At 23.3% G+C, this 27,231-nt stretch overlaps 5 protein-coding genes across 10 annotated transcripts in view; 1 reads left to right on the top strand and 4 right to left on the bottom strand.

The window, feature by feature from the left end:
• LOC122716615 (neuronal PAS domain-containing protein 2-like) overlaps window positions 1-6,408 on the bottom strand; it is a 69,660-nt gene extending 63,252 nt beyond the window's left edge. Inside the window, exon 1 of one of the 3 annotated variants that reach the window (XM_043939875.1) lies at window positions 6,196-6,408. Coding sequence is in view for 1 of the 3 variants with exons in the window: in XM_043939874.1 (XP_043795809.1) it covers window positions 2,876-2,898 (23 nt within the window). In the remaining 2 variants the exon portion in view is untranslated. Of the gene's footprint in view, window positions 1-2,875; window positions 2,914-2,955; window positions 2,983-6,195 lie in introns of those variants that run through there. The other 2 variants (XM_043939876.1, XM_043939874.1) reach the window with 2 other exon arrangements.
• Window positions 6,409-8,220: 1,812 nt separating this feature from the next.
• Window positions 8,221-23,255, bottom strand: LOC122716566 (rab11 family-interacting protein 4). Its single transcript, XM_043939773.1, has 10 exons — window positions 23,073-23,255; window positions 19,651-20,187; window positions 18,674-18,748; window positions 16,739-16,777; window positions 15,967-16,084; window positions 10,099-10,254; window positions 9,562-9,931; window positions 9,297-9,442; window positions 9,158-9,208; window positions 8,221-8,875 (listed from the first exon to the last, which is right to left on the bottom strand). The coding sequence occupies exons 2-10, from the start codon at window positions 20,097-20,099 to the stop codon at window positions 8,753-8,755; spliced, it is 1,527 nt and encodes a 508-aa protein (XP_043795708.1). The 5' UTR covers window positions 20,100-20,187; window positions 23,073-23,255; the 3' UTR covers window positions 8,221-8,752.
• On the bottom strand, window positions 14,206-15,552 carry LOC122716569. The gene is made up of 2 exons (XM_043939779.1): window positions 15,214-15,552; window positions 14,206-14,450 (listed from the first exon to the last, which is right to left on the bottom strand). The coding sequence occupies exons 1-2, from the start codon at window positions 15,550-15,552 to the stop codon at window positions 14,223-14,225; spliced, it is 567 nt and encodes a 188-aa protein (XP_043795714.1). The 3' UTR covers window positions 14,206-14,222.
• A 199-nt stretch (window positions 23,256-23,454) lies between the features above and the next one.
• Window positions 23,455-27,083, top strand: LOC122716568 (EKC/KEOPS complex subunit TP53RK). 4 transcript variants are annotated; one of them, XM_043939778.1, is made up of 4 exons: window positions 23,455-23,511; window positions 26,096-26,294; window positions 26,371-26,637; window positions 26,737-27,083. In XM_043939778.1, the coding sequence occupies exons 1-4, from the start codon at window positions 23,476-23,478 to the stop codon at window positions 26,982-26,984; spliced, it is 750 nt and encodes a 249-aa protein (XP_043795713.1). In that variant the 5' UTR covers window positions 23,455-23,475; the 3' UTR covers window positions 26,985-27,083. The 4 variants fall into 4 exon arrangements, with proteins under 4 accessions (XP_043795713.1, XP_043795712.1, XP_043795710.1 ...); XM_043939777.1 differs by lacking the exon at window positions 23,455-23,511 and adding an exon at window positions 24,295-24,373; XM_043939775.1 differs by lacking the exon at window positions 23,455-23,511 and adding an exon at window positions 24,842-24,930.
• LOC122716567 lies at window positions 23,596-25,926 on the bottom strand. Its single transcript, XM_043939774.1, has 2 exons — window positions 25,483-25,926; window positions 23,596-24,526 (listed from the first exon to the last, which is right to left on the bottom strand). Exons 1-2 carry the CDS (start codon window positions 25,631-25,633, stop codon window positions 23,853-23,855), a joined length of 825 nt encoding a protein of 274 aa, XP_043795709.1. The 5' UTR covers window positions 25,634-25,926; the 3' UTR covers window positions 23,596-23,852.
• Window positions 27,084-27,231: the final 148 nt, after the last annotated feature.

Here is a 27,231-nt window from a genome sequence, read left to right as displayed (position 1 = left end):
AATGATAATATATATATATATATATAATATATATATATTGGACACATTATTGGAGATCAATTTATAGGTCAATTATGCGGAATAAAATTAAGATACATGATCGTATTGTAATTGTGCCACTGTATATAAGATTCATTAAAACATCATTAAAATTTGTTTATGTTAACGAAAGATACACTGTCTCGATTATTATTGCTCGAATTTTTTCCTCCGCCAATTTTATCTTAATTCGAAAACGATAAGAAAATTACAGTTGTAATTTTTATAATATTTGCGATATCTACGATAAGCGATATACGATTTTTCCAAAATATGAAATTTCCAAATATCCGTTCGATTTATTTCTTTCTAATTATCAAAAAATATAAAAGATCTTTTTTCTTTCTTTCTTTTAAACGATAAAATAAAGTTCGAGACAACAAACGAAAAAAATGTATTATTGTTGGGGGAATTGGAATTATGGATTGGAATGAGATCATACACGATAAACGAGATAAACAATTAGAATAAAACATTGAAACGTGTCCGATTTTTGACTAATCACGAATGTTTGTTCTATCGTATACGCCACGATTCGTAACCATCGCACGTATCAATAGCTACTTGCTACGATTTATCCAGATAATATCCGACGAAGCCTATTATTGACCTTGCGGCTCGATAACTATAGAGACAATACTCAAGAATATTATTGAGAAAAATAATTGGATCGCATTATATAAAAGAAATAATATCGAAAATGTATAATAAATTATTAGAAAATAGTTTGCAAATTGTGTATATAATGTATATGTAATTAATTATAAATTATTATTTTATGGACGCAAATTATGTAATAACTCGATCTTTGCTGCTTGTTTCTAAAAAAAAAAAATTGTAGAAAATAATTTGGGAATATTATTAATACTTATTGATGATGAAAACGATGAAAATAATAATAGTAACGAAGAAGAAATGCTTCCAAAATTTGTATAAATTTTGAATTTAGTGATTATAATGTAATTCTTGTCGAATTTTTAATTTATAAATATTATCGATTTTATGATTACTTCTTATCTGATTAAAACTGTTTAAATCAATTTTCAATTACTTTTGTCGATGACTATTACAATTTTATCTATATTTTCTATTTTCTAATACAATTTTTTGATAGCGTTTTAAACGGCTTATCTTAACATAACATTTTTTTCTTACAAAGTTTCATCGGAAAAAAGTTAAATTACATTATTTTCTTCGATTATTGAAAAATATAAAATATTTTTATTTGTCGCGTAATCAATTCCAAAGAAAGTATCCAACATTGCCATCAAGTGTTAACTATTGAAATAAATCAAAGATAAATCATTGTATTGTATATTTTATATAGAGAATCGATAACTTGATCGTAATTTTTAACGATCGAACGATCGAATAGAATCCGGTATATGCAGATACATGTTAATTATGCAAATGGCCGCCGATGAAAAATTGAATGATAAATTAAGGAATAAACGGTTCGTCTGCGCATGCGCAGAGAAAATTGAGGCGCGTAAAAAAAACTTAACGATTTTAATCCTCGAACTGCCGACCGGCAGTACCAACGATATCGGTCATTCTTTTCGCTAGTCAAATCTTGCAAAGTAAATCGTGAATTTCTTATTTTCATCGGAACCTGCACCTGCCGCAGGTGTACCCGCGAAATGAAATATCGTTCCACAACGATGATCAAAAAATTCGCCATGACACTCTGCCTTCGATGAACTCGCTTCGAAGTTAATCTTTAATTTTTGTTTTCGAATTATATACGCGAAAAATTATAACATTTAGAAAAATCTAAATTATATTCTATTCGTTTATTAATTTATTTGTTAATTTGTTTTCTAAAGTACAAGATAATAAATTTTCAACGTAACAATATAATCACATGACATAATATAATATGAAATAACGTAATATAACGTAATATTATAAAATACTGAGATATTTAATTTTTGTTATTAAGTTACGGATCGTAAAATTCTGAACTGAAATTGTTATTTATCTATATGAAATTATCTATATTTAATAATAATTTATAGATTTATAGAATAAAAACTTCTTATTTAATAATATTATGTTGCGATATAAAAATATTATAAATCGAGAAAAAAGAAGAAAAAAAAAAAAAAAAAAAAGTGAAAATTTTGCATGTGACCCTATCTTGACGACTATGAATTGTACATCATAACTGATGCAAACAACGCAACTAACCTTGCGAAGATATCCTGTATTTACGTAGCATTTGTTATCTTATCTCTTACTGTAAACAAATTGCAACGATGTTGCAGTTCATTTGAAAAATTCGAAGGAATATTCATTATGGATATGTGGAATAACAACGACGCAGTACCAATTTTCTATCGCTTCGTTGTTATCTGAAGAAAAAAAAAAAAGGAAAAAAAAAAAGAAGAAAAAATGAAAAGAAAGAAAGAAAGAAAGAAAGAAAGAAAAGAAAATAGCAAAAAGTTAAGATTATCAACTATGTATAATTTGTGATACTTATAAATAACAAAGATTGTATTTTCTAGAACATATTTTCTTATCTGCATATATATTTTCTAATAATGCTAATTATTGATAATGTAAAACTTTATTAAAGTTATTTATTAAAGTTGATAATAAGTATGTTAAAAATAAAATATTATTGCAATGCACAACCAAAGAGAGAATTTAAGAATTCGCGCGAATTATAAATACGACAAAGTCGTATTAGATATTATCTCAGTTTATCTACGACAAGCTCCTGAACTTTTTCCAAGAGGACTATGCATCAAGCATCACGCGATGCAACAACGTCAAAAGCATGTTGACAAAGCGAAGCTTCGAAAATCGTGTTAGAAGTAAATGATATTCTTACGGACTGCAGCATCTCCGCTGCATATACTGCCAAGAATAAATATTACCCGGTCAGGGATGTAAGCGCGTCACTCGCCTGACCTAGTTTAATCTACACGATCATTCTTCTGTGTTAATTAAGTAGACACGTCCGCTTTATTAGCAACCACTCTGACTTCACGACGCTTGATAACTGTATGATAACTAACACAGCCCGATGTCTAACTCGACATCAACGTAGAGATAAAAAGAAGAAAAGAAGGAATACAACGAAGATTTTGAAAAATTTGCCCCTAATTTCTTTACTATTTACACGGTAATTCATTCTTTTTATCCTTGAAACAATTTGTCTTGTCATGAATGAAAGAAAAAAGATGACGCTGAAGGATCAAATCTGGCATAAAAAAATTTTGAAACAGAATATATAATTGCTTGGAACTCATAAATGAATTAATTAATAAATATATTATTATTTTTTTAATGTATTGTTATAAATGTATGTTATAATAAAAAAATAATCGTATGCTTGGAAATATATTTGAATATTTTTATTCAAAAGATGAAAATAATTATGGCATGAAAAAATACACGCGTGTATTATATTGAATAAATTCATTGAATATATCAGAAATTTTATTAAAAATTCTATTAGAATTCTATTATAAATGAACTTTGAAACACAAGTTTCCAATAAATTTAATTATTTTTTAGTATAAATATTATATTCTATAATATCTAAAAAATTTTAAGAATATATCAAAAACATACAAATTATATTTATGGACATAATATAATAAATATTATTAATGATAAAATTATGTTAATGACAAAATAATAGACAAATAGTTATTTGATCATCTTATCGTTGTTTATGTCTTAATAAAAGTCGAAGGTCGCATATATATGTGTCGATATATATGTGTACAGTCACCAGTTCTACCAATTTACACATGATGCAGGCTCGTGCATCTTTTTATCTGGCTGATCGACATTGCTCACTTAATCAAAAATAAAGCCGGGATTTATTAATAATTCGTTAGTCGAATAATCAACAACATTGCACTAAAAATATCATATCGAACGCTTTTTATATGCGAACTAGCGTAAAATCTCGTTCTTACACAAACTGTGCTATTGAAAAAAATAAATATTTAATCCTACAAAAATAAGTATAAATCACGTGACAATAACAATAACGAGTTTATTAATCAATGATATACAATTGTTTAAATGCCAAAGAATTCTATAATCTATAAACGATCAAATTCTTTCTATAAATGCGAAACAACAAACATAAGATCTATCTAGGTTAGAATGAACAAATCATTTATATGCATTTATACTTCAATATGATTTATTATTATTGCTAGTTTCATTAGTTTTCAATATTAATCGATTTTATTGATAAAATATTATATCATGTATAATATATTTTTTTATTTTTATTCAAATATTCATAGAAACACATATATAAAAAAGACAACTGTGTTTATTGCCATATGCGTATTAATATTATTAATCTAATACCACTTTGAATGTATGTACTGAACACAATCGATTGAATAATAATAATTCTCATGATCAAAGCAAATTAAATGAAATAAGTTGATTCTAAATCCTTTATATCCATTATATAAACTCCAAAATAATTAATAATGAATCATATATGTAATAATAAATTCACGCTTTCTCAAATAAATAAAAATTTATTTATGAAATATCTAATTTATATTATGCTATTATATATATATATATATATATATATATATATATATAATTTTTTGCTAAAAAATAGAAAATAACAATTAATGACAATTATGTTTAACGTAATGTTTTTGGATTCAAGGTCACTCTTCTCTGTCTCTAACAATAAGTATTTTCTAAGATTAAATATATATAAATTGAAGCATTAATCATACTTATCTGATATTAATAAATTCACTAGATGATTCGACAATTTTCGACATACGAATAAAAATATATTAATACAATATTAAACATATTAAATAATATGTATATATTAAATAATATTCGTAAATTATAACAACATTTGTTCGAAATCTTATTTATCTGCAAGATTAATAAGTTGAAAATATATTAAATTTAGATTAAAATTTATATCTTTTTAATTTAAAAAAAAAACAATCATTGATAATTTAAAAAAGAAAATAATAATATATTATTAATAATTGATAAGCATGCATTTTTACTGCATTTTATGTGAATGCACATTAAAAACTATATATTTTATTTCTATGTAAACATATAAATTGCATTTAAAAAAAAAAGAGATAAATTATAAATATCTAAATATAATAGTGACCTCTATCGTCGAATTGTATGTAATAGAACGAATTTAGTCAATTAACGACTGTTTTATCGACAGAGTAAATCCTGGGGCAATGACCTCGATGTTGAGAAGTGCTTGACCTATATATCACTAACATATCTAGCATATGTATGTACACGTGTGTAACTCATGTTCTATTATTTTTTATCACAATCAATATAATTAACTATTTTCATAATATTCTTTTCTTAGAATTTTTATCATTTTCAAATCCAAAATTAGCAATAAATCATGCATCACATTTTGTATAACAAAAAAAAAATTTCGATAAGCATTTAATAAAATAGAATGTGAAGACTTTTTCATACTTTCTAATTGTAAGTGTCATTCAAGTATATTTTATTCATTTTATATGACAATATAAATATGTATAGTGTTGAATATAATATTCGATAATTATTGATTAAAATTTAGTTAATTTTATTTTTGAATGAAATATGAAAATTTGAAAAAAATGAAATATTTATTCATGGTCATTACCAAAATAGTTGCTTATTAATAAATAGTTAATCAATAGCATAATAATCTATGTCAATAATATATGATTGATTATATTGTTTATATATAAAAAATATAAATTATTATTGATATTGAAAATACAGTTCGATTTAGTTGATATTTAATTATCTAAAATTTTCAATATATTATCATCCTGTTTAATTTGAATTTGTAAATTATTAATATGAATATTAATTTCAATATAGTATAAAAATTTAAATAATTTTATTTAATTTTATTTTGTATTTGTAGAAACAATTAAAGGTCGAACGAGGGCAATATCCTAAGAGTCAATGTCCTATTGATGACAACAGGGAACACACCCGATTCAGGTCGTAAACGATTCATTGTTTCGGAATAATAACATCAAAATTTTTTAATAATATAATATATAAATAATACAATAATTAATGCTTTTATTCTTAAATAATATAAAAAAATAATATGAGAATAACATAGTAATGTTTTTAAGGGTATGTTTCTGAATTGCGTACCTGCCACCTCGAGGACACTTCCAATTATTTGTCTCGTGTGACGATAATCCAACACCAAAAAATCCGATTCAGCCACAAGGGGCTGTTATTTTCGTCACAAAACACTACACATCTTATCACAAAACATTACACACTTTCATTACAATGTTGTCTTTTTTATTTGATCAAGTAATAATCAAAAACAAATGTTAGTTTATACAAATTCACCTTCGTACTCGGCGCAATGCCGCCATATTTCCTGTTGTTTCGACTATCCGATTCTATAATCCCATTAACTATAAAATAACTTAAGAAAGGCATACTTAAAGCATATTTTAAAACTAATTCTATTTGATAATATCTTATATCAAATTAGTAATATAATTTACAAATTTTAATTTAACATAAGTTATTAATTCAATTTTATTTTTTAAATATATTTGCTGTTATTTAATCATAAAGAAAATTTGAGTAATTTCTATGATATTGTAATATCTTATCTTTGACTGAAATTTTATTTTGTGATTAATCATTTTATTAATCAGTAACAATTTAAAGCAGAAGTTTAATATCTTATAACTGATAACAATAATTGTATAATCCGTGGATTCTGGATTGGATAAATTTATATTAAGTAATAGTTCTATATGTTATAGATTTATGGTGATGGTGATTGTTGTCATAATCATACCTTATAGTTATGTAAAGTTAATTATAATATTTCATTATGTATCATTCTTTAATAGTACATGTAATATTAAGAAATATTTATAAAGAAAAATAAAATTGATATAACATTGATGAAATAAAAAATTGCTGTGTTATATTAAAGAAAGAGTTTAATTATATTAAATCAAATCTTATTTTTAATTTTATAATGAAGATATAACGAAAACTTTTATTGGTAATTTTGATGATTTTTAACTATTTTTGATAATGTATAACCTTTTGATTTCACAATGAAAAATGAAGATATAAAAAGTTAACATTTGAACTTTTATTAAATATAACTGGATAGTACATAATATAACAAAAAATAATTCTATTTGAATCATAGATTTTAAAAGACAATTATTTATCATATTATTAAGACAAGAATCAAAAAATAAAAATTTATTTTCTCTAATTATAATCATTAAAAAATATAAAATTAAAAAAAAAGTTATTTCTCATTATAAAAAATATAAAAATTTTGGTATTGACTTTGTAAGAAATAAGAAAATATAAATAATACAAGTTTAATTCTTTACAATTTCATTTTAGCTTGTTTCAATTAAATTATTAACATTGTAAAATATTTTAAATAAATTTAATCTATTAATATAATAATATTAAATTTGCTTTATGATATTCTATATATTGTATAAATATATTATTTTTTAATTTTATAGTAAAATATATATTTTATATATATAAAGAAAACGAAAAAAAATATATAAATATAAAAGAATCATAAATGTATTGAATAAAATTATACAAATATAGCATAGCATGTTCATTATGAACTTTTCATTCATTTTTTATTTACACAATAATTTAAGAAATACATTACATTTTGTTTAAAATTTTTTTATTATTTCATTTCATGTAAAAATGTATCTAACAATTATGTACAAAATAACTAAATTTGATTAGTACCTAATTTGTTATATTTTTTTTTAATAATGATTATAAAAACTATTATATAAACAATCTTTTTTTTCTTTTTCTCTCTTCGATACAATATAAAAAAATCAATATTGATTACATTGATATTACAAGATTGATAATAACAATTTTTTAAATATTCAAAATTTCAATAATTCAACAATACTTTATTCAGACATTTTTTAACATATATATCATCTTTAATTTTTAAAAATTTATGAAATTTATAAATAGATTGGAACTGTAAAGAAAGAGGGAGAAAGAGAAAGAGATAATAAAATATAATTATTTAATTACACTCTCAACATCATTCATTAATTTTTAAGATATACTATAAACTATTAAGTGAAAATATTTAATATTAAATTTTGTAGGTACTTTTGTTAAAATAAATTTTTATAATATCAAAATGCAATTATACATTTTGATATTTACTAAAAATTTTTAACTATTTTTCATTAATTTATTTTCTTACAAGAAGAAATGTTAGTAATTTTATGTGTAATAAATAATACATCATTACATATTTACGATTTCTCATTTTTCTATTATTAAGAATAATTTTTTATCGTTATTATAAAGGCAACATTTTAAGGCCTCGAATTTTAAAATTCGAACGATATAGAATTTATTTTAATTTTTTTATCAATTCACTGCCTTTAATATTAAAAATATACCAAAAATTATTATTAGTATTAAGTATAACCGAAGTAATAATTTTGGCAGTGAAAATTTTTACATATTATCTATCATAATATAATAAAATTTTAAGTTCACATGGACGGAAATTACTTTCCTATATGGTACTTGTGTAAAGCTAATTAGACAAAATTATTTATATAAATTTATAAATAATTAAAAATTTCAACAAAGTAATGTACAATTGCCTGGAACAATTAACATTAAATTTAATAACTATTCATATAATAGTTCAATGAGTTTGTTTCACTTCTAACAACTGGGGATAATTTTCAACTATGTTTAATAGAATTCCATCAATGTATGCTCTTAATTGTGTATTGACTTCTTGTTGTTCCTTTAAAGCTTGTTTTATCTGTAATGATTTGAAATAATATGATAATTAATATAATTAAATTTGAATAATATAAAATTCGTGGAATTTTTTTAAAATAGATAAATTCTTCAAAACGAACACAATTTTATTTTTGATATAATGCCAGTTCATTTTTTCTAATATAAATTTAAATTGCGTATAACTCAATAAATAAATCTCGACGAACAATTTTATATATTATTTATTGTGTTTGTTTTGATCTTTAAATTTAAATTGATTTGAGACTCATATATTAATGCACAATTAAAATTTAACACATACTTCAGATATATTACAAGGTTCACCATTATCTCCAGAAAGTTGACCGTCTATCTGTAGTAAACCGAAACAGCAAAAGAAAGAGAATGAAATAGATATATTCAGAATTATATTTTCTAAAAAAATAAGAACTATAATATACCTGATCTTGATTCATGCCAGCTAGTAATTCTACAGCGAGACTAGGTCCTTTTTCAGCAGAATTATTACAAGGATTTAACATTAAAAGTTCACGGCCTGCCTGCAGAGCCGCTGCAGCTTGCAATTCATCTCGTGATTCTTCTAAACCTTAAAAAAAAAAATATTTTTTTTATATAATAATATTATCACAAATAAACTTTATTAATAATAACTTTATTAATTGTAAAAATATTTATAAATATTTATAAATTAAAAAATATATATACTTTTATTACAAGCTTGAAGTTGTGCTACTTGTTGCATTAATTCTTCTATTTTTTGTTGATCTTCAATTTTCATAGTCAATTCTTCTTTAACAGCTTTAAGTTGATAATGAGCTTCGTTTGCTCGACTTATTGCTTGCCGTTCACTTTCACGAGCGCTATCTATTTCTCTTCTAGCTTCTTCGAGATCGTTTTCTAATCGATTTTTCTCTATTTTAACTTTTTCGAGTTGCTCGCGTAACCTTGCTATTTCATCTCTTAAACTAGTTTCTTCTAATTCTATTGCTTGCAATTTGATAGCATAATTTTCTAATTGCAATTGACGTTCGCGTTCTAAACGACTTGCCCAATCTCTATGTCTTCGTTGTTCCGCCTAAAATATAATATATTATATGTTTTATATGTATTAATTTTACAAATAAAATTAACAATTATATTATAAGATAAAACAATAAGAAAACAAAACTATTATTTACTACATTATCGATGAATGAAGAAAGAAATATAATATACAATAAATACTTATTTAATGAAAATTACTTGAAGTCTTTCTTCGGCTCTAGTTTCAGCATCTTTGGCAGCTTCTTCTAACATTAATATTCTCGCCTGTAACGTAGCATTTTCTTGTTTTGCTCTAACATATCGTTCTTCTCCGACCGATTGAAAAGCATGCATTTGTTCTTGAATCATTTGAACCTGAAAAAATATATCGTATATTAAAATTATATATCTTTCTATTTGTATTTAATTGATACGTGTATTATATAATTATATGTTAGAAAATATATATATTTTAATAGATATAAAACAATAATATAAAGAAGTTTCTATAAAGAAATTACGATAGATAAGAATTACGATTCTATAAAGAATACAATAATTTTTCGTTTAAAAATTTGCGCTTGTGCGAGTTCATATTATAGGACTTCATAAAACAATGATTCTCAAATAATGCGTATTTATAATATATGTATATATGTGTATATATTTATATTTATAATATTATTTGATACTATTCTCATAATAAAATTATATAATTATTAATGAAATTATTAATCTTCATATGTAGATTTAAATAATAATTTGTCTTTGTAGATTTACAATTAGCTCATACTATATGTTCAATAAGTAGTTTATTTTCAATAATAGAATTTCAAACATAGATGTATATTTAATGTGAATTTATCTTGCAATAAAACTTATATAAAATATGACTAATATTATTCTTTGAATAATTTTTTATTTTAATAAATTATTGTTTAAATATCACTAAAATAAAATTTATATAAAATTCAAAATCTAAACAAGAATTGAAATATCAATTTTAGAATATAAATTGTAACAAAATAAATATTATTTTCATATCTATATTTAATATGAAGTGTAAATAAAGATTATATAATATGCAGATTGAGTAATTAAAATTTAAATTCAATTAAAATGGAGAGTTTAATGCTAACAATAAAATATTTTTTTTTTTATACTTGTCAATTGTCCATATTTATTGAATAAGAAAATAACACTTATTGATTTCTATATATCTATTAATCTTTTCAAACTAAAAATGATAAGAGATTATAGTTTATCTATAGTTTATCATATTATATATAAAAGTTTGTATATTTTATTTATTTTTTTTATTATAATTATTTACTTTTCTATTATCAAATAAGACAATATATCAATACTTAATGAAAGATTACAATAATCATAACGTAGTAAGATAAATTTATATAATTATCATAAATGCTTTAAACATTATCATTAATTTAATTGCAACGAAACATATTTATATTTAATATCATGTTATTATAATCATAAAGAAAAAATCTTATGATCTCGGTATATTGTCTTACTTGTTCGGTAAGCCGAGGACCACGACGACGAGGTAGTCGACTACCGCGAGAGGACGGTTGTCCGACAAATTGAAACTGGCCTTCCCACAAATCATATTCGAGGCCGGCTCCAGGTCCAGGAGACAGCCCCTCCCCGGAAGTTATTCGATTATCATGATCGTAACGTTCGATCGCACCTGTGTCTGATTGATCATCATAATTGTTCAAATCCATTCTAATTCGTGATGTTTCATGTCACGCCTGTATCAGGTAGACTCGTCATCCTCTTTAACTAATCCGATATAAAAGATTATTCCGTTAGAACGACGTGCAAGCACGCCGGTTCTCTATTCATCCTTCTTTATGAACAATATTATCGTCACTAACAACCTAACCTCAAAATTTCATGCGCTTACTATAAAATTGCGAATTTGAAGAATAAACGCGCGAATAATCTAATATGTACAAAGAGAAACACAACACTACGCGCACATCCGTTTCTTTGGGCGTACTTCGAATATAATCGTTCGTCTCAATCGCCCACTGTAAGCTGGGAGTAACCGAGAGGCTATTTGTGCACTCCATACTACGTATCGACTAACTCCACTATATCACATGTATCATACGTGATATGTTATATGTTTTGATCATTCGTTTATTCTTACGCATATTTTAAAAATTTATTTAAAAATTAAATTAGTTTCCTCTTCTGTTCTCCTATTAATGAATTAGAGAATTTTAATTTTTTTATTATATATATTTATCATATATTATATATCTTCGAAAAAAATTTTTTTATTTTATTAATTATTTAATTAATAATTAACAAAATACTTTATATTATATATTACAATTGTACACATATATTGTTATTATATTTATATTATAAATATCAAGAATATTTTTCCGACTAATAATATATATTTATTTCATTATCAACTAATTCATATATAGTGATAATTTTGAAAAATACACGAAGATACGCCCCTGATCATTTCACAATGCTTGGTTTATACAACTATCGATATTTCATGTTTTAAAATTAAAATTATCTAAAAAAACATTTGTATGCATATTTAAAAGCAATTTTCATGAAAAAGTAAAAAAAAATCATTTATATGTATTAATATAAGTAAGAATTAGCATTTCAAATATGTAAAAATAAAAATAAAGATAATATATTATATATGATTTATTTTTATTTTTTCAAAATAAATAATTTTTTTAGAATTATATATATAAGCTCAGTGAATCTAAGAAAGCTTCAAATAGGATTATATAAAATACTATGTAAAATATATGTGATGATTGACTTGAAATATTTCATATGATTCTTGAATTAGAATTCATTATATTCGATTTTTTATAAAAAGTAAATTTCAAAATAATCAATTATAATGAGAAGAATGAAGAAATTAAAAAAAGGCCAACCTTTCCATTCAATAAATCCTTCAGAAAATTTAGAACATGTCATACTTTATCTAGATATTATATTAACCACGCAGTTTTCACTCTAAACTTATTAATTTTTATGATTTTTTTGAATATTTGAGTAATTTATTTTGTTTATCAATCTATGTTATGACTAATCAATTTTATCATCTTGCATTGCTGATCGTATTTTTGTATTACGTTTGCGTTGCATTTGTTTATCCAATTATCCAAAAAATGATATATATGGTATATACATATTTATTTACTAATATATATAGTAAATACTAATATATTAATAAATTAATAAAAAAGTTTTTATAATACATTATTATTTATATTATGTTTTATAATTGTAACATTTGTATTTATTTATTCTATATGTTTTCTTAATTTATTTATAAATATATTTCTTTTTTGTGAATAATTAAGAATAAATATTATGTAACAGGATGCAATAATATTGTGATTACAATAAATACAATAATATTAATGATTTATTCGATTATAAAATAAAAATCGAAAAATTATCAATAATTTAATACAATATATGTGTAATTTTTTATTTAAGATTTAAAGAATTATGATGCAAAATTATAGATGCAGATTTAAAAAGGCATACTATTTTAAAACCAATACTTTTCATTTCATGCTATTATAAAAATAAATAATTTATTTGTTGTAAAAATAAATAATTTATATATATTTATGTTATAAAAATATGCACATTGATAATAGAACATCTAAAATTATTTTTATATTCAATATAATAATATATTTGTGATAATATAAATATTGTGATAATTGCAAAGGAAAAATAATATTTGAAATTCTCTTTTATCCAACAAATTTAATAGTATTTCATCAGTATTTTGATTTTTCTATATATTTTGATTTTTCTATATATTTTGATTTTTCTATATATGATTCATAATTCATCTTCATTAATAATATATTATCATAGTAAACCTGTAATAAATATATCAATGAACAATATGCAATTCAATACATAGATAATAAAATTGGTAATGGAATTGAGTCTACCTTAAATAAAAAATTATGTCTTAATAAAATATATTACCTTATTTTTTACGCAATTCATTCAATTATTCATAATCGTGAAATTTTTTTTCAGAAACTATTATAATAATTAATTTCACGTTCATAAATTTATAATATCATGAATGAGTAAAAAATGGAAATATCAATCAATATCAAAATCAAATATTTCTTAGTTTTCATTTAATTTTTATTAAATTTGTACTATATTTTTATTAAAATTTATTAGTTATTAAATTTATATATTATTTCTTCATTTTTTTTCAATTTTAAGAAATTCAATTCTAAGAGGCAACTGATCGAGTAACTTGATTCATAAATGCATCATCTGTAGCATCATTAACTTTTTTTTTTTCCTGATGAAAATTCTATGATATCTTCATTCTTACTTTCGTTCCCTTTGTAAACGGAATGCTTCTGATATTTACTTGATGTAGAAGTTGATAGGGAATCATCACATCCTTCGCAAAAAACATCATAATCTCTATCGAGTGCATCATTTATATCAGAATATAAAACAAATTCAGCAGGATAATTCTGTTTTGCATCTTTTCTTCTCTTCGCAGTCTACAAGTTCAGAAAGATCATTGTTTGTAGCTGCCAATTAAAATCGCTTTTTTAAAGGATCCTATCTCCGCGAATATAATCTTGAATATTCGTGTTCTCTGCTTATTATTCATTATTAATTTTTTTAAATACTGTTTCCATTTTTCAAGTTATGTCTTTTTGAAATCAATTGAAAATTTAATTTTCACGTTCATTATTCATTCAAATCTCTATTTCATTATTATATGTTAATCATTATTTTATCATTATAACTAACGACAATTGGAAGGATTTTAGAATGATCAGAGAAAGGATTCAAAATTTATAGAGCATTTAACGTATATTTAGAAATCTTGTGAAAATAATAATAAATTTCAATTTCAATATCATAATTGAATGATAAATTTATATTATTTTATTATTATATGCTGTCACGTTTTTATTATATATATCTTCTTTGTTAAATTTATTAAATTTTATATCTCTTTATCATAACGAACATGAGTTACAAAGAGTAATAGTCATCCATGATACCGGAACCATGATTCGCTCTAACAAATTTGAATCACCGATTCAGATTAATCGAAAGTGTTCAAAGAGTACGCTTTACACTTTAAAAATCTCCGATCATTTTTTTCCAACATCGTCTTAATATACGTAGAAACGATTCATAATTAATCAATCTTTATACTTTCAAAACAATCGCTATAGCGTAACGATAGCGGGGAAAACTAACAATAAATATAAAACAATAATTATGCTAGCAACCGGAAACCAGGTTTACCTGTGCTGGTTGCACTAAAGGAGGCAATCTGCCGTTTAATCTTCGCCGTGTATCGCGAGACAGAGACCAATAGAAAACAATGCTAACGATGCACAATAACAAAAAAAGTAGTAATACAATATTGAACCAAGAGAAACCTTTTGATTCTTGGGATACATCATTGTAATAATGCGGTGAATAAAATCCAGGATGATATGGATAATATGGATGAAAATGGGGATAAGGTGGTGGATAGTAAATGTAAGGTGGAGGATGTGCTGGATGAGGTTGATGAAACCTGACGTCATCTGCGGAATTTTCGGAGGATCTTGATCCATAAGGTGTATTAGTGGCACACATCTACGATCTTGATGATTTATAAAGTTTCCTTTCCCTTATCAAACATTAAATTTATATGTTTTCTGCAAATTCGGTGAAATTATAGATTTTACGCTCATATCGCACGAATCATAAGAGCGATAATTTTGTTTCACAATGATGATAAACGTGAGGTTAAACATCATTTTTTATAGATAAATTTTGACACGTTAAATATCAGAAATAAGAGTAATTTGCAAAAAAGTCATATATCGATAATATTTTTGATTGTGAGAAACTTCAAGTATTTGAAATATAACAATATAGAATGATATATATATATATATATATATATATATATATATATATATATGTATATAGACACACGCACACATATAATATCAACTAATAAATCGAATTTAAATTAGATTAATAATTAATGACAATTGTACTTACTTTATGATTGAGATCAATGACATCATCCTCGAGAGAGACATCGCTGTACATATCGTCCGCGGGATCACAGTTGGAGCTTATACCAGAACTATTGAAGCTCCCACTTCGATAAAGTTGACTAAAAAAAATCACTGAATATTATCAAATATTCACAAACAATATTCAAAAACAAATTTATAAAATATTGTTTAAATAAGTTTTATTCAAAATATTTAAAAATTAAAAGTATGATATTACTAAATGAATTATATTTTCGAAATAATATAAATTTGGAAAAATGGAACAGGATAAATATAAATAACGAGGTAAAATGTTGGTAATATATTTATGGAAGTGTAAAAGGAAACGATATGTGGAAGTGCGTATGCAAACAGTGCCCACGCTTTAGAAAGTCCGTCGTTTTGCGTTTTGTGAAAGGATCGACTTGACAATTATCAGTTAAATAAGGACACCCTAAAGTTCTTCCTATGAAATGTAAATTCTTCGCTGCTGAATAACACGATAGCTATTGTTATCCCATGACATCAACTCGTCGACTCTTCAGATGAAATAAAAATATCTCTTTCAAACTTTCTAGGGATACTTTTTCACGCTTATCAGGCTAGTGTATAGAATTTTCGTAAATTTGAAATCGTAAATTCATTTTATTTACATATTTTTATTATTAACAATTACATGCTTTTCAAGAAAAAAAAAAAAAGAAAAAAAAAACAATTTACATAGTACATTAAGATAAATCGTAAAACCTATATAATTAACGATTCGATCTTACCTTGCTAATGCATTGGAACTAAGTCTCTTCCTTCCGGAACTAAAAAAAAAAAAAAAAANAAAAAAAAAAAAAAAAAAAAAAAAAACAAAAAAAAAAAAAAAGAAAGAAAAAATAATATAATTGTGAAAAATATTCTTACGTAATAGAATATAATTTTATAATTTTTAAAATAATAAATGTTAATAAATTTCAGCCTTGTATTATTTTTCCATTTAATCATCATTATATATTTAATCAACATCAATTTACGTTATTATAACATTTACTTCAATATCGAAAAATTAATGAAATAATTAATCTTATAAAAATCTTCTCGAACAATTTAATATTCCATCTGTCAACCAAGTAAATCGCAATTTCTATAAATGAATCAAATAATCGAAAAAAATAGACGAAGGCTAAAATTTATTATGAAATAATAAATGAAGCCAAGAAAATACCATATATATATATATCTATTTAACGCTATGATGAAAAAGAATCAACAATTTGATTCTATTCTAATGTCATTGGCAAGGATACAATATTCAATTTCAAATATAGTTTTCCATATAAATAGACAAGACATGATATATACAATTGATCACATTAGATGTGATATATATATGCATCTTATATTAAATTATATAATACACAAGATATAATAAAAAAATGATATCGATACATAAGAAATATTTACTGTTAAATATTTACTATTTTATTTTACAATCATATTTTAATAGTATGAAGATAAATTACAATAATGTGTAACGAATAATTTTGCAATTTTGAAAAATTGAAACGCAAAATAATCAAGCAGTCAAAAACTTTTGTAATCAATTGTATATATTCATATATACAATTGATATATTTTGATATATTGATGTATTCAATAATAGATGTAAAAATGAAAACGTTCGATTAACGAAACCGTTTTCTTCTTTTTGTTCCTTCAATAAATAATGAACAAATTGTGAATAGTTAGTTACAAACGTATTGCTCAACTAATTGTTTTCGTGAAGTAAATATTATCTTGAAAAATTCTTGTGATATAATCGTGAATAGCATTAGAATGGAAAATTATTACGCGCTATTTATAATATTGTACTTCGCATACTGGTAATGACTTCCTTTTTGTCATATAAATTGTTACAAACATGTTAATGAAATTTAATAAATACAACTCTTCACACCTTATCCTTAGATATTAAAGATAAGTTTTTTTTTTCAGTTTATTAATATGATTAAACGATCATAATTTATCAGTCGATTTCACAGATGTAATTTTTTCACATGCCAATCTCGTTTTTGGTTTTTTTTTTTTTTGGTAATCGAAAATTTTTCCGTAACGAATCTCTCGATTATAATATCGACGATGCGTAAACTTCGTTTTTATACGCCGTATAAATCACGTGCTATATTCGATCTAATTTTCTATTTTCCTATTTTCGACTTAACAATCGGAATTAATAATATACTCTATCTTTTATAAGTATTTGGCGTTTATACTTTAAATATTAGAGGTTTGGATTCTAAATCTTAAAATAATAAATAATAATCTTCTCTACTTAAAATTCGAGTTCTTTTTTTTAAAAAATAATAAATTCGAAGTTTAAATATTAAATACAATTTTAATTATTATTTTTAAAAGTAATCTAGCGGTAAAAAAAATTATATTAATAATTATGTAATTAAAACAATGCGAAAAATTTAAATCATTGAATTGAATTTAAATATTAAAATTTTTTGAAGTATAATATTAAATAATTAAAAAAAAAATGAAACTTAAATTATTAATAAATTTAAAAATTATTTTATTTATTCGAGCAAAGTAAATTTTTTCAGTGAAATTAATAAATGAATATAATAGATGAATATAATAAAGTTAAATAAGAAAAATGGATATTAAAAAAAAAGACAAATTTAGAATTTTTTCGAAAAGAAAAATAAACTTACCAAGGCGGTGTTCGTCTAAGTGATGTCCGTAGACAAGAATGTCTTCCTATAGTTGAATTGGGGCTTCTTGGATTTCTAATTAAAACAAAACAAAATTTACAAAACACATTATCTATAAACTAATTAATTATATTACATTTTTACAGCATGTAAATTTCAATTTTAATAATTAAGAATTATTCAAAATATGTTTAAAAATTTTGCAAATTTAAAATAAGTTACCAATTCTTATGTTGATGATTTCTTTTTTTCATATAGTTATTTGAAAGAAAATAGAATTGAAAGAAAATATAAAACTAAATTAATAATTTTGAAGAATATGGAATATAATAAGATATTCAATTTTATTTTCTCTTTTCATGTGAAAGTTTTTTTCTACATGTTAACAAAGTATTAATTTGATCGTGGGAATAGATCTGTTTGAATGATATACATATAAAATGTGAGAAAGTTTGTATTAAATTTCGTGTCAACTACAATGTACTTAATACAAGATAAACATATTCAACATGAATATTAAAATATATTTTGATAGAATGATTTTAAAACAGACATTTAATATAAAATAAAAATAATACTATACACGATTTGTATATGAATGATTTTATATCAGAGATATTTTAAACGAATGTCAAAATATCATTCATTATATTTCAATAAAAACAATTATAAAATATTATTACAATTGTACTTCATTTTTGATCGTAAATTCATTTCTAACTATAACAAAAACATTAATGTAATTTTTTAATAATTCTTATTTATATATATAACGCTTATGATACCCTCTACAGGATACATTGAGAAACTAAAGTTTACTGAACTTAAAAATATTCGCGCGCAAAATTACGACAATTTGTGTATTATCGATATTATTACATAAAGAACAATCAATGTATAAGTATATACATATATGTATATATAGAGAAAGAGAAAGTAAGAGAAAAGAGTAAGAAGGAGAAAAGAGGCGAACTTACTTGAAAGAACTAGTACTTGTGGGTGAAGGTGCAGAACTACCACCCAGCGATTCCACCCCGTCATCAGCGTCACCTTCGACAGATCCAAATGCTTCGTAGCTTTCTTCTTCTTCGTGATTATTCGTAGATTTAATGTTACAAGATGACGCGATGGTATCAACGTGTTCGGGACTAGCGGAATAATGCCCAGAGTCTTGAAGATTCGGATTGACCAGATTATGCAAGTCCACCGACATAGAAAGCGAAGGCGGACCACTTTGGCTCCATTCAACAGCACCAAGAGCTCCGTTTACATGATCACCCTCGTTCTCCACACGATATGATTGGCGGGTGCTCGGTAAGATGGCGTCACTATCACGAGCTACGTCACTGTCAGACACGACGACACGTGATGTAGCCACGCTATTAGTTGATGAAACATTTACACCAGGCGAACGGGAGCTTACCATCCTTCGTTATCGGCCAGATTGGAGCCGAAGCTCGATGAATAACGAGAAGTGAGAGATGTCCGAGCTTTTTCAATTATTGAATGCTTCGCTAGAAGAACCGATCGTTACTGAAAAACGTTCTCTGAGTTAGATATTCAAAAACGTTAAGAGAATAAAAAAATGAAATAGAATATAACACGATTTTCATTTTATCTCTATATTCTTTCTCATCGATAAAATAACAGCAAACAAATATCCCCAAAAGAAAAAGAGACAAGGATAGATTTTAGCTATAAAAAAAAATTATTACAGAACCATAAAAAACTATTTTATGAAATAATAAGTTTATAATCTATATATAAATATTATTTAATGAATATGCAATGGTTTAGAATTCAAGAAAAGCGTGAGAATCTAGTATATTAAGTCATGGTACACTGAGTTAGACTTCAACGATAAAAAAGTCATAATTAAATATTATGTTATGATATATTTGTATTGTTCAATGTTAAAAAACATTTTCTCTTTTTTTTCCTATAATATGTAAAATATATATTTATATATTTATTATATATATATATATATATATATATATATATATATATATAACATAAAAAAATAATTGATATAGACAAGAAAAAAATATTTAATTATATATCTTACGATAATTTTAATTTTAATTTTTTAAAAAGTTTTAAAAACTCAGAAGATAAAGATAATCATTAATTTTATATTAAAAATCATTAAAAATTTACAGTTTTACAATTTTATCATTTAAAATAAATATTTGATAAACATTTTACATAAAATTAAAAATTTCATTGATATATTAAAAAAAATATTGATAATATTTATATCGTTAATTCAAAAGAATAATAATATAATTGCAAAATTTTTTATTTTTTATTTTAAATTTTTTATTTTTAAGAAAATAAAGAAAATTATTTAATTTAATCATATCTTCTAGAAATAAAGTAATATTGAAAAGAATTATCAACACATTTTGTTTAAATTTTACTAATCATAAAAGAATTTTGCTAAATTTTTTTAATAAATAAATATAAATTGTTAGAAGTATTATAAGTAAAATTTTATTGAATTAGTAAAAAAATAAAAAAGTATAATCTTATAATTGGTATAAGTGTTATTAGAAAAATTAGATATATTTATAATTTGGATATATTCGAATTATTGATTCATTATTAATTATATTTAAATATTTAACATCACATTTCATTAAAAATTTACAGTTTTACAATTTTATTATTATTCTTTTAAAAGGTAATTTATTAACTGGTATTATAGCAAGAATTGAATAAAAAATATTAAACAAAATATGTAATCATGCATCATCTATATCCTGATTCTTCTTGATCATATATTATTAATTCAATTGATTTTCATATTCATATTGAATATATTTCGTATAATATTATTTATAGAACGAATGAAATCATATTAATTAAGATGTTCAAGATAATAATGAAAAGAAACAGTCGTAAAAATTTTATATTTTAATAATCGTGTTATAATTGAAAATCGCTATTTAAAAAGAAAAATCAAAAAAAATTTTATATAAATATATATATATGTATATTTATATATACATATATATGTATATTTTTCCACTTTATAAATTTAAAAATTTTGAAATACTTATTATAATGTTTGATATCGTTTTTTCAGCAAAAAAAATGTAATTTTAATGAAATATATCTAGCATTTTTTTAAATAATAAATATTTCATTTATTTATCACTATCTTTTTGTTTAATATTACAAATAGGAAAAAAATATACATATATATATATATATAAACAAATCCACATATTATTAATTGCATATTACAAAAAAAAATGTTTTTTTTATAAAACAATATAAATAATATAATAATACGAATTTAATGATTTTAAATAATTTCATGCATATATCGTATATGCATATATATATATTTTGCATCAATTTACGAATTTATTGGTAATAAATATTAGCATATGTGTTAATACCAATTAATTTTTCGATCATTCAGAACATATTTGTATTTATAATTTTTTATGTATAAAAAAATTATAAAATAATTAAATAATTGCATTTAAATTTAATATTGCATATAATATTTTCAATTATATATTAATTATTAACATGAATAACAAAATTTTCTTAATTAATTTATCAAATTTTCTATTATTATTTGTTTTTTTATTTTTTTTAATATATAAATGAATATTCTAAGTTTTACTGTAAATACAAAGATCTTTATTAGCATTATTATGACTAGTTACGAAAATTATCCACGAGATAACTGGCGTCTCGGTTTCCAGGTACTTGTCACTCGGAACGGAATGCGTAGATGCGTTTCAAATCGCTGGGAGATTCCAGTACGCTATTTAGAGCAAGCTCGAAAGTATAGATGAAGAATATATTTAACGCTTAACAGCGTATAATATCTCTAACCTTAATTATGATGACATGAGAATATCATTAGCTTTGCCATTATTTAAGTTTTAATGAAAGTAATATAGCTTCTTTTACAAATTGTCTTAATTTGAAAATATTGTAATGATCAACATGAATATTTCACGTTTTGCAATTACAACAATTAATTTTAACAATTATAAATATATATATGTATATATATATATATATATTGCAATATATTTTTATGCGAAATATTATTAAAAATATTATTTTTAATAATAAAAAATATAAATATCCTAATTATTAAATAGTTATTTTAAATCTAAATAATTTATGTTATTTACTGGATGACTATTGTTCAGAACTTATTTTTATTTTGTACTAAAGAAATGACAAATAATATTTAAGAATGAAATTAAAATATTACATTAAATTTAGTATTATTTGTTAAAATAACTATTATTTTGTGTTTCATTAAACAATATTTGTTTTACATAAAATTGTAATATTTAAAGAATATGAATTTAAAAAAAAACAGCAGAACGTTCCTTGCATTACTGTTCGTTCGTTGACTCACCTTGAACTGAACAGTAGGTATATATAATTTCAATAAAATATAGAGAAATTATATTCTCTGATATATGAGTTTGTCAGTTTTGAATAGTTTGTTCAACAAAGAAGCGAATAAATTTCTTACAAACGCATAGTTAAATACAGAACATATAGAATTAAAAATTGAAAATCCGAGGCAGATGCACCTTTCTGTCACCTGAAGTAAACACCTGTATACACTAAACCTTAATCAGGTAATAGATTCACAAAAAATACACACAATAAATATCTTTGACACAGACAGGTACACCTGCACATAAATTAATTAAATGCACAATTTCAAATTTAAAACTATAAATGCATGGACACAATGATCTTTGGCAATCGCGAACAAACTAACGAAAGCACAACCGAATCGTAACACGAAAATGAACGAAACGATTAGTCGAGAGGAGCTATGGCAGGTACGCATGCGCAACGAAACAGGAATGCCGTGAATACACGAATACGTTACTACACCTATATACACCACACTAAACATCACGGTCGTACCCGCAGGTACGAGAAAGCACCAGTGTTTCTCAACCTACGGAGTATAAATTTGTTGAAAATATTAACTTAAATAAGACTATAGCTCTTTATTATGTTATTTCTTCAACCTATTAATTTGTTGATTAATTTTTAATAAAACAATTTGTTTCACATTAATGTTATCGTGAATAGTTAATGATATTTTGATGATTTAATTGATTCCAACAAAACACATATAGATATTTCTTTAAAAATACTTATTTTTAACATTTTTTTACGATGCTGTAATGCTATCCGAATTTTTCTTATAAACTTCCTTATAAACTAGTTCTTGCATTTGCATTCTGAGTAACATTCTTTTGTCAGCAGGCAATGTTCTTATATGTGGTAAAAGACTCATAAGAAAATAATAATTATCATCAAAACGATTGCCTTCTAAAGGATCTACTGGTATACCAATATTAGTGTCATTTTCACCCATGAGCACCTGTTCAGGAGAAATATTTTGTAACATCATTTCGTTTTCAGTGAGATTGTCGGAAACACTTTGAAATTCAAGATTGTCAAAATTCTCCTCAGGTTCTTGTTTCACATCTATATGATTGACAGCGTCGATCTTTAATCCGTTGTCGCTATTTATCGACAGTAGATGATTCGCAATCGTATTTCGATCTTCCACATTTCTGTTTGTTACCGACGAACCATTCTGTATCAAAGCTCCATCGCTCTCGCTTTCACTAGGTACTCGATCATCATCTTGACAAGAATTACTTCGTTCCCAAATAGGAGGACGAGGTAACATTTGTTCTTTTAAAAATTGCAAACTTTTGAAATGTATCCATACTGGCCTATTTCGATGAAATTTACTTTTGCGATAAACTTGATCCTTTTTTAATTCCGCTCGAAAAGTATCTCGCAAACCTTTCCATTTTGCTTTTAATACTGGTTCTGAAAAATGTGAATACGAAGTATTTTAACTATATCATTTATTTAATTAGTAATTTATGTATTTAATATCATCAATTTAATTTAATAAGATTAATTGATTTCAATTGAATTATAAAATTATATTAACACATACATGCGCGTACACACGCTCGCATATACTATATTTTATGATATACATACGCATATAAAATAATGTATAATAATGTAAAACATCATTTTTATAAAATATAATTATGAATTAAAATATAAATAACAAAAATTACAAATAATAGAAATAATTTATAAATAAATGCGATAATTGAAATTTATTGACTGCTTGTACGCATGCGTCTTTAACTAACAAGTTTGTACTTACATACAATTTAAATCTTTCTCAGCTTTAATACGGTAAACAATAATAAATTGTAAGTTATCAGTAGTTCATAGAATAAAGTATTAAGTGATATTAAGATTTGTATATTAAATTAAGATTATAAATTGTCTTAAAATACAATATATTCAGTAACATATCACTATAAAAAAGTAAGGTTAACTGGATCACTATTCACGAATACATTAAAATACTATACAATGAAATCAAATAATATTTGCATCATCAAAACGTACATACATATTTTATGTATATATTTTTATGTAATAATTAAAATAATTGTAATATAAAAAATTTTTCTTACATATGAAATTTTAAATATTTTACGCTATTATTATAAAATTTAAATCATTAGATAAATACATAATGAGTATATTAAAAATAGTACTTTTTAATATTTAAATAATTTAATATTTTAATAATTCTTTTATTATATTATAATAGTAACAATTTATACTTATATTTAAATATACTTAAATAAGTTTTATTTTATTATAAATGAGACTAAAAACCTGTTAATAGAATGGATCACAAAAATGCGCGCGCGAATGAGATATATGAAAAACGATTTCAGCAATGCACCTACTGGGTAACTTGAATATCGATGCAATCTCCATCCAAACGCGGTTCGTCACTTCGCGATTATGATAAGAGATATGCCTTTGGTTCCAAAGCGCTGGCCGCTTATAAACTTCGGCAATTAACCGATTTGCATCCATCTTCACTTCGTCCCTCATTTTTACCAATTAAATAAAAAATTTTTTTTTATAATTCAAACAAAACAAAAAAGCACAGTATTAGCTTGTCAATCCGATAGGAACAAAGTATGGGCGAATACTAGCGCCGGGATAGCGATTAGCGCGCAGGACGCTCTTGGGTAACGATCGATTCGCATTTCGCCCTCATCTTGCCCTTGCTAGCGCGAATAACTTCATTTTTTATTTCTAATAACTTATCATTTGAATATTGATTATATTATAAATAAATTGCAAAAATATAAAATTATTATATATATAAATATTTTAATTAATGTATTTTTAATTTAACATTTTTAAATTATAAAAAAATAAATATTTTTTATATTGATAATCGCTAAATATAAATTTAAATGTTTTTTTTAATTTAACAAACTAATTTCATTAATATAAATAACAAAAGTTTTAAAAATAGAAAAAATGCAAATGAAATATATATTTCAGATGTTGAATAATATAAAAGATTTTGAATTAATAGCACAAGGCGCTGAAGCACGTATATATAAGGGCACTTATTTAGGAAAGTTAACATTAATCAAGGAAAGATTCGAAAAGAAATATAGACATCCAGACTTGGACACGCGTCTCACAAAAGATCGAATAAAAGCCGAATGTCGTGCTATACTTCGTGCTAAAACTGCAGGTAAAATAATATGAATATCAATAATATATTAAATTTATATTTTCTTTTTTCTAAAAAGTTTTCTTTCTTTTTTTAGGAATTGCAACACCAGCTATATATTTGATAAATTTAGAACGACGATGTATTTATATGGAATATATACAAGATGCAATAATATTAAAAGATTTTCTCCATAAAAACGTTTTGAAAGAAACAGATATTGATCATTTGTTAAATTTTATAGCACAAGGACTTGGAGTACTTATTGCTAAATTACATTTGAAAAATATAATTCATGGGGATTTAACTACTTCTAACATTCTTTTAAAAAATATTGACAACAATTATATTGAAAAATATGATGGTATACAATTATAATAATTTATTACAATTAATATTATTTTAATAATTTAATATTTTAATAATTTATTTTAATAATTTAACATTTTTTTTTTCGTTATAGTTGCGAATAATTTTGTTATAATAGATTTTGGATTAGCTCGTATAGAATCAAGCATAGAAGATAAAGCAGTCGATTTATACGTTCTTGAACGATCATTATTAAGTGCACATTCAGAAATACCTTCATTATTTTCAAAAATATTTGATATTTATCAAATACATTATATAAATAAAAATCAATGTAGAGAAATTGTTTCTAAATATAAGGAAGTACAATCACGAGGACGAAAACGATTAATGATCGGTTAATTTCAATATATTTTTTATAAATATATTGACATTTTATTAACATATTTTTTTATAATTTATACATGATATTATATATCTTAAATAAATTATGTTAAATGAAATTTGAAGTATACTATTTTTATTTAATATGTATAATTTGATATTAATTAGTTTTGTATTTATAATTATTTTTAGAAATATCATTAGAATAATATATATTAAAATTATATTGATATTTTAAATTTATTTTTTATTTATATAATTTATT

The sequence above is a fragment of the Apis laboriosa genome, unplaced genomic scaffold (assembly GCF_014066325.1).
Source record: "Apis laboriosa isolate Shangri-la unplaced genomic scaffold, ASM1406632v1 scaffold47_cov149, whole genome shotgun sequence".
Classification (NCBI taxonomy): domain Eukaryota; kingdom Metazoa; phylum Arthropoda; class Insecta; order Hymenoptera; family Apidae; genus Apis; species Apis laboriosa.
The sequence above is the reverse complement of the archived record's forward strand: the minus strand, read 5'-3'. Positions and strand labels throughout refer to the sequence as shown.

Bases quoted from the DNA above. Each gene is read 5' to 3' on its own strand.
- LOC122716569 (XM_043939779.1), bottom strand. From the start codon at position 15,552: ATGTGTGCCACTAATACACCTTATGGATCAAGATCCTCCGAAAATTCC. The intron at 14,451-15,213 runs GTAAACCTGGTT...CTGAACTTGTAG, and splicing joins CTTTAGTGCAACCAGCACAG to ACTGCGAAGAGAAGAAAAGA.
- LOC122716566 (XM_043939773.1), bottom strand. From the start codon at position 20,099: ATGGTAAGCTCCCGTTCGCCTGGTGTAAATGTTTCATCAACTAATAGC. The intron at 18,749-19,650 runs GTAAGTTCGCCT...TGTTTTAATTAG, and splicing joins ACAAGTACTAGTTCTTTCAA to AAATCCAAGAAGCCCCAATT. The intron at 16,085-16,738 runs GTAAGATCGAAT...GATTTTTTTTAG, and splicing joins AGTTCCAATGCATTAGCAAG to TCAACTTTATCGAAGTGGGA.
- LOC122716568 (XM_043939778.1), top strand. From the start codon at position 23,476: ATGAACGAAACGATTAGTCGAGAGGAGCTATGGCAG. The intron at 26,295-26,370 runs GTAAAATAATAT...TTCTTTTTTTAG, and splicing joins ACTTCGTGCTAAAACTGCAG to GAATTGCAACACCAGCTATA. The intron at 26,638-26,736 runs GTATACAATTAT...TTTTCGTTATAG, and splicing joins TTATATTGAAAAATATGATG to TTGCGAATAATTTTGTTATA.
- LOC122716567 (XM_043939774.1), bottom strand. From the start codon at position 25,633: ATGAGGGACGAAGTGAAGATGGATGCAAATCGGTTAATTGCCGAAGTT. The intron at 24,527-25,482 runs GTAGGTGCATTG...CACATTTTTCAG, and splicing joins ATCGATATTCAAGTTACCCA to AACCAGTATTAAAAGCAAAA.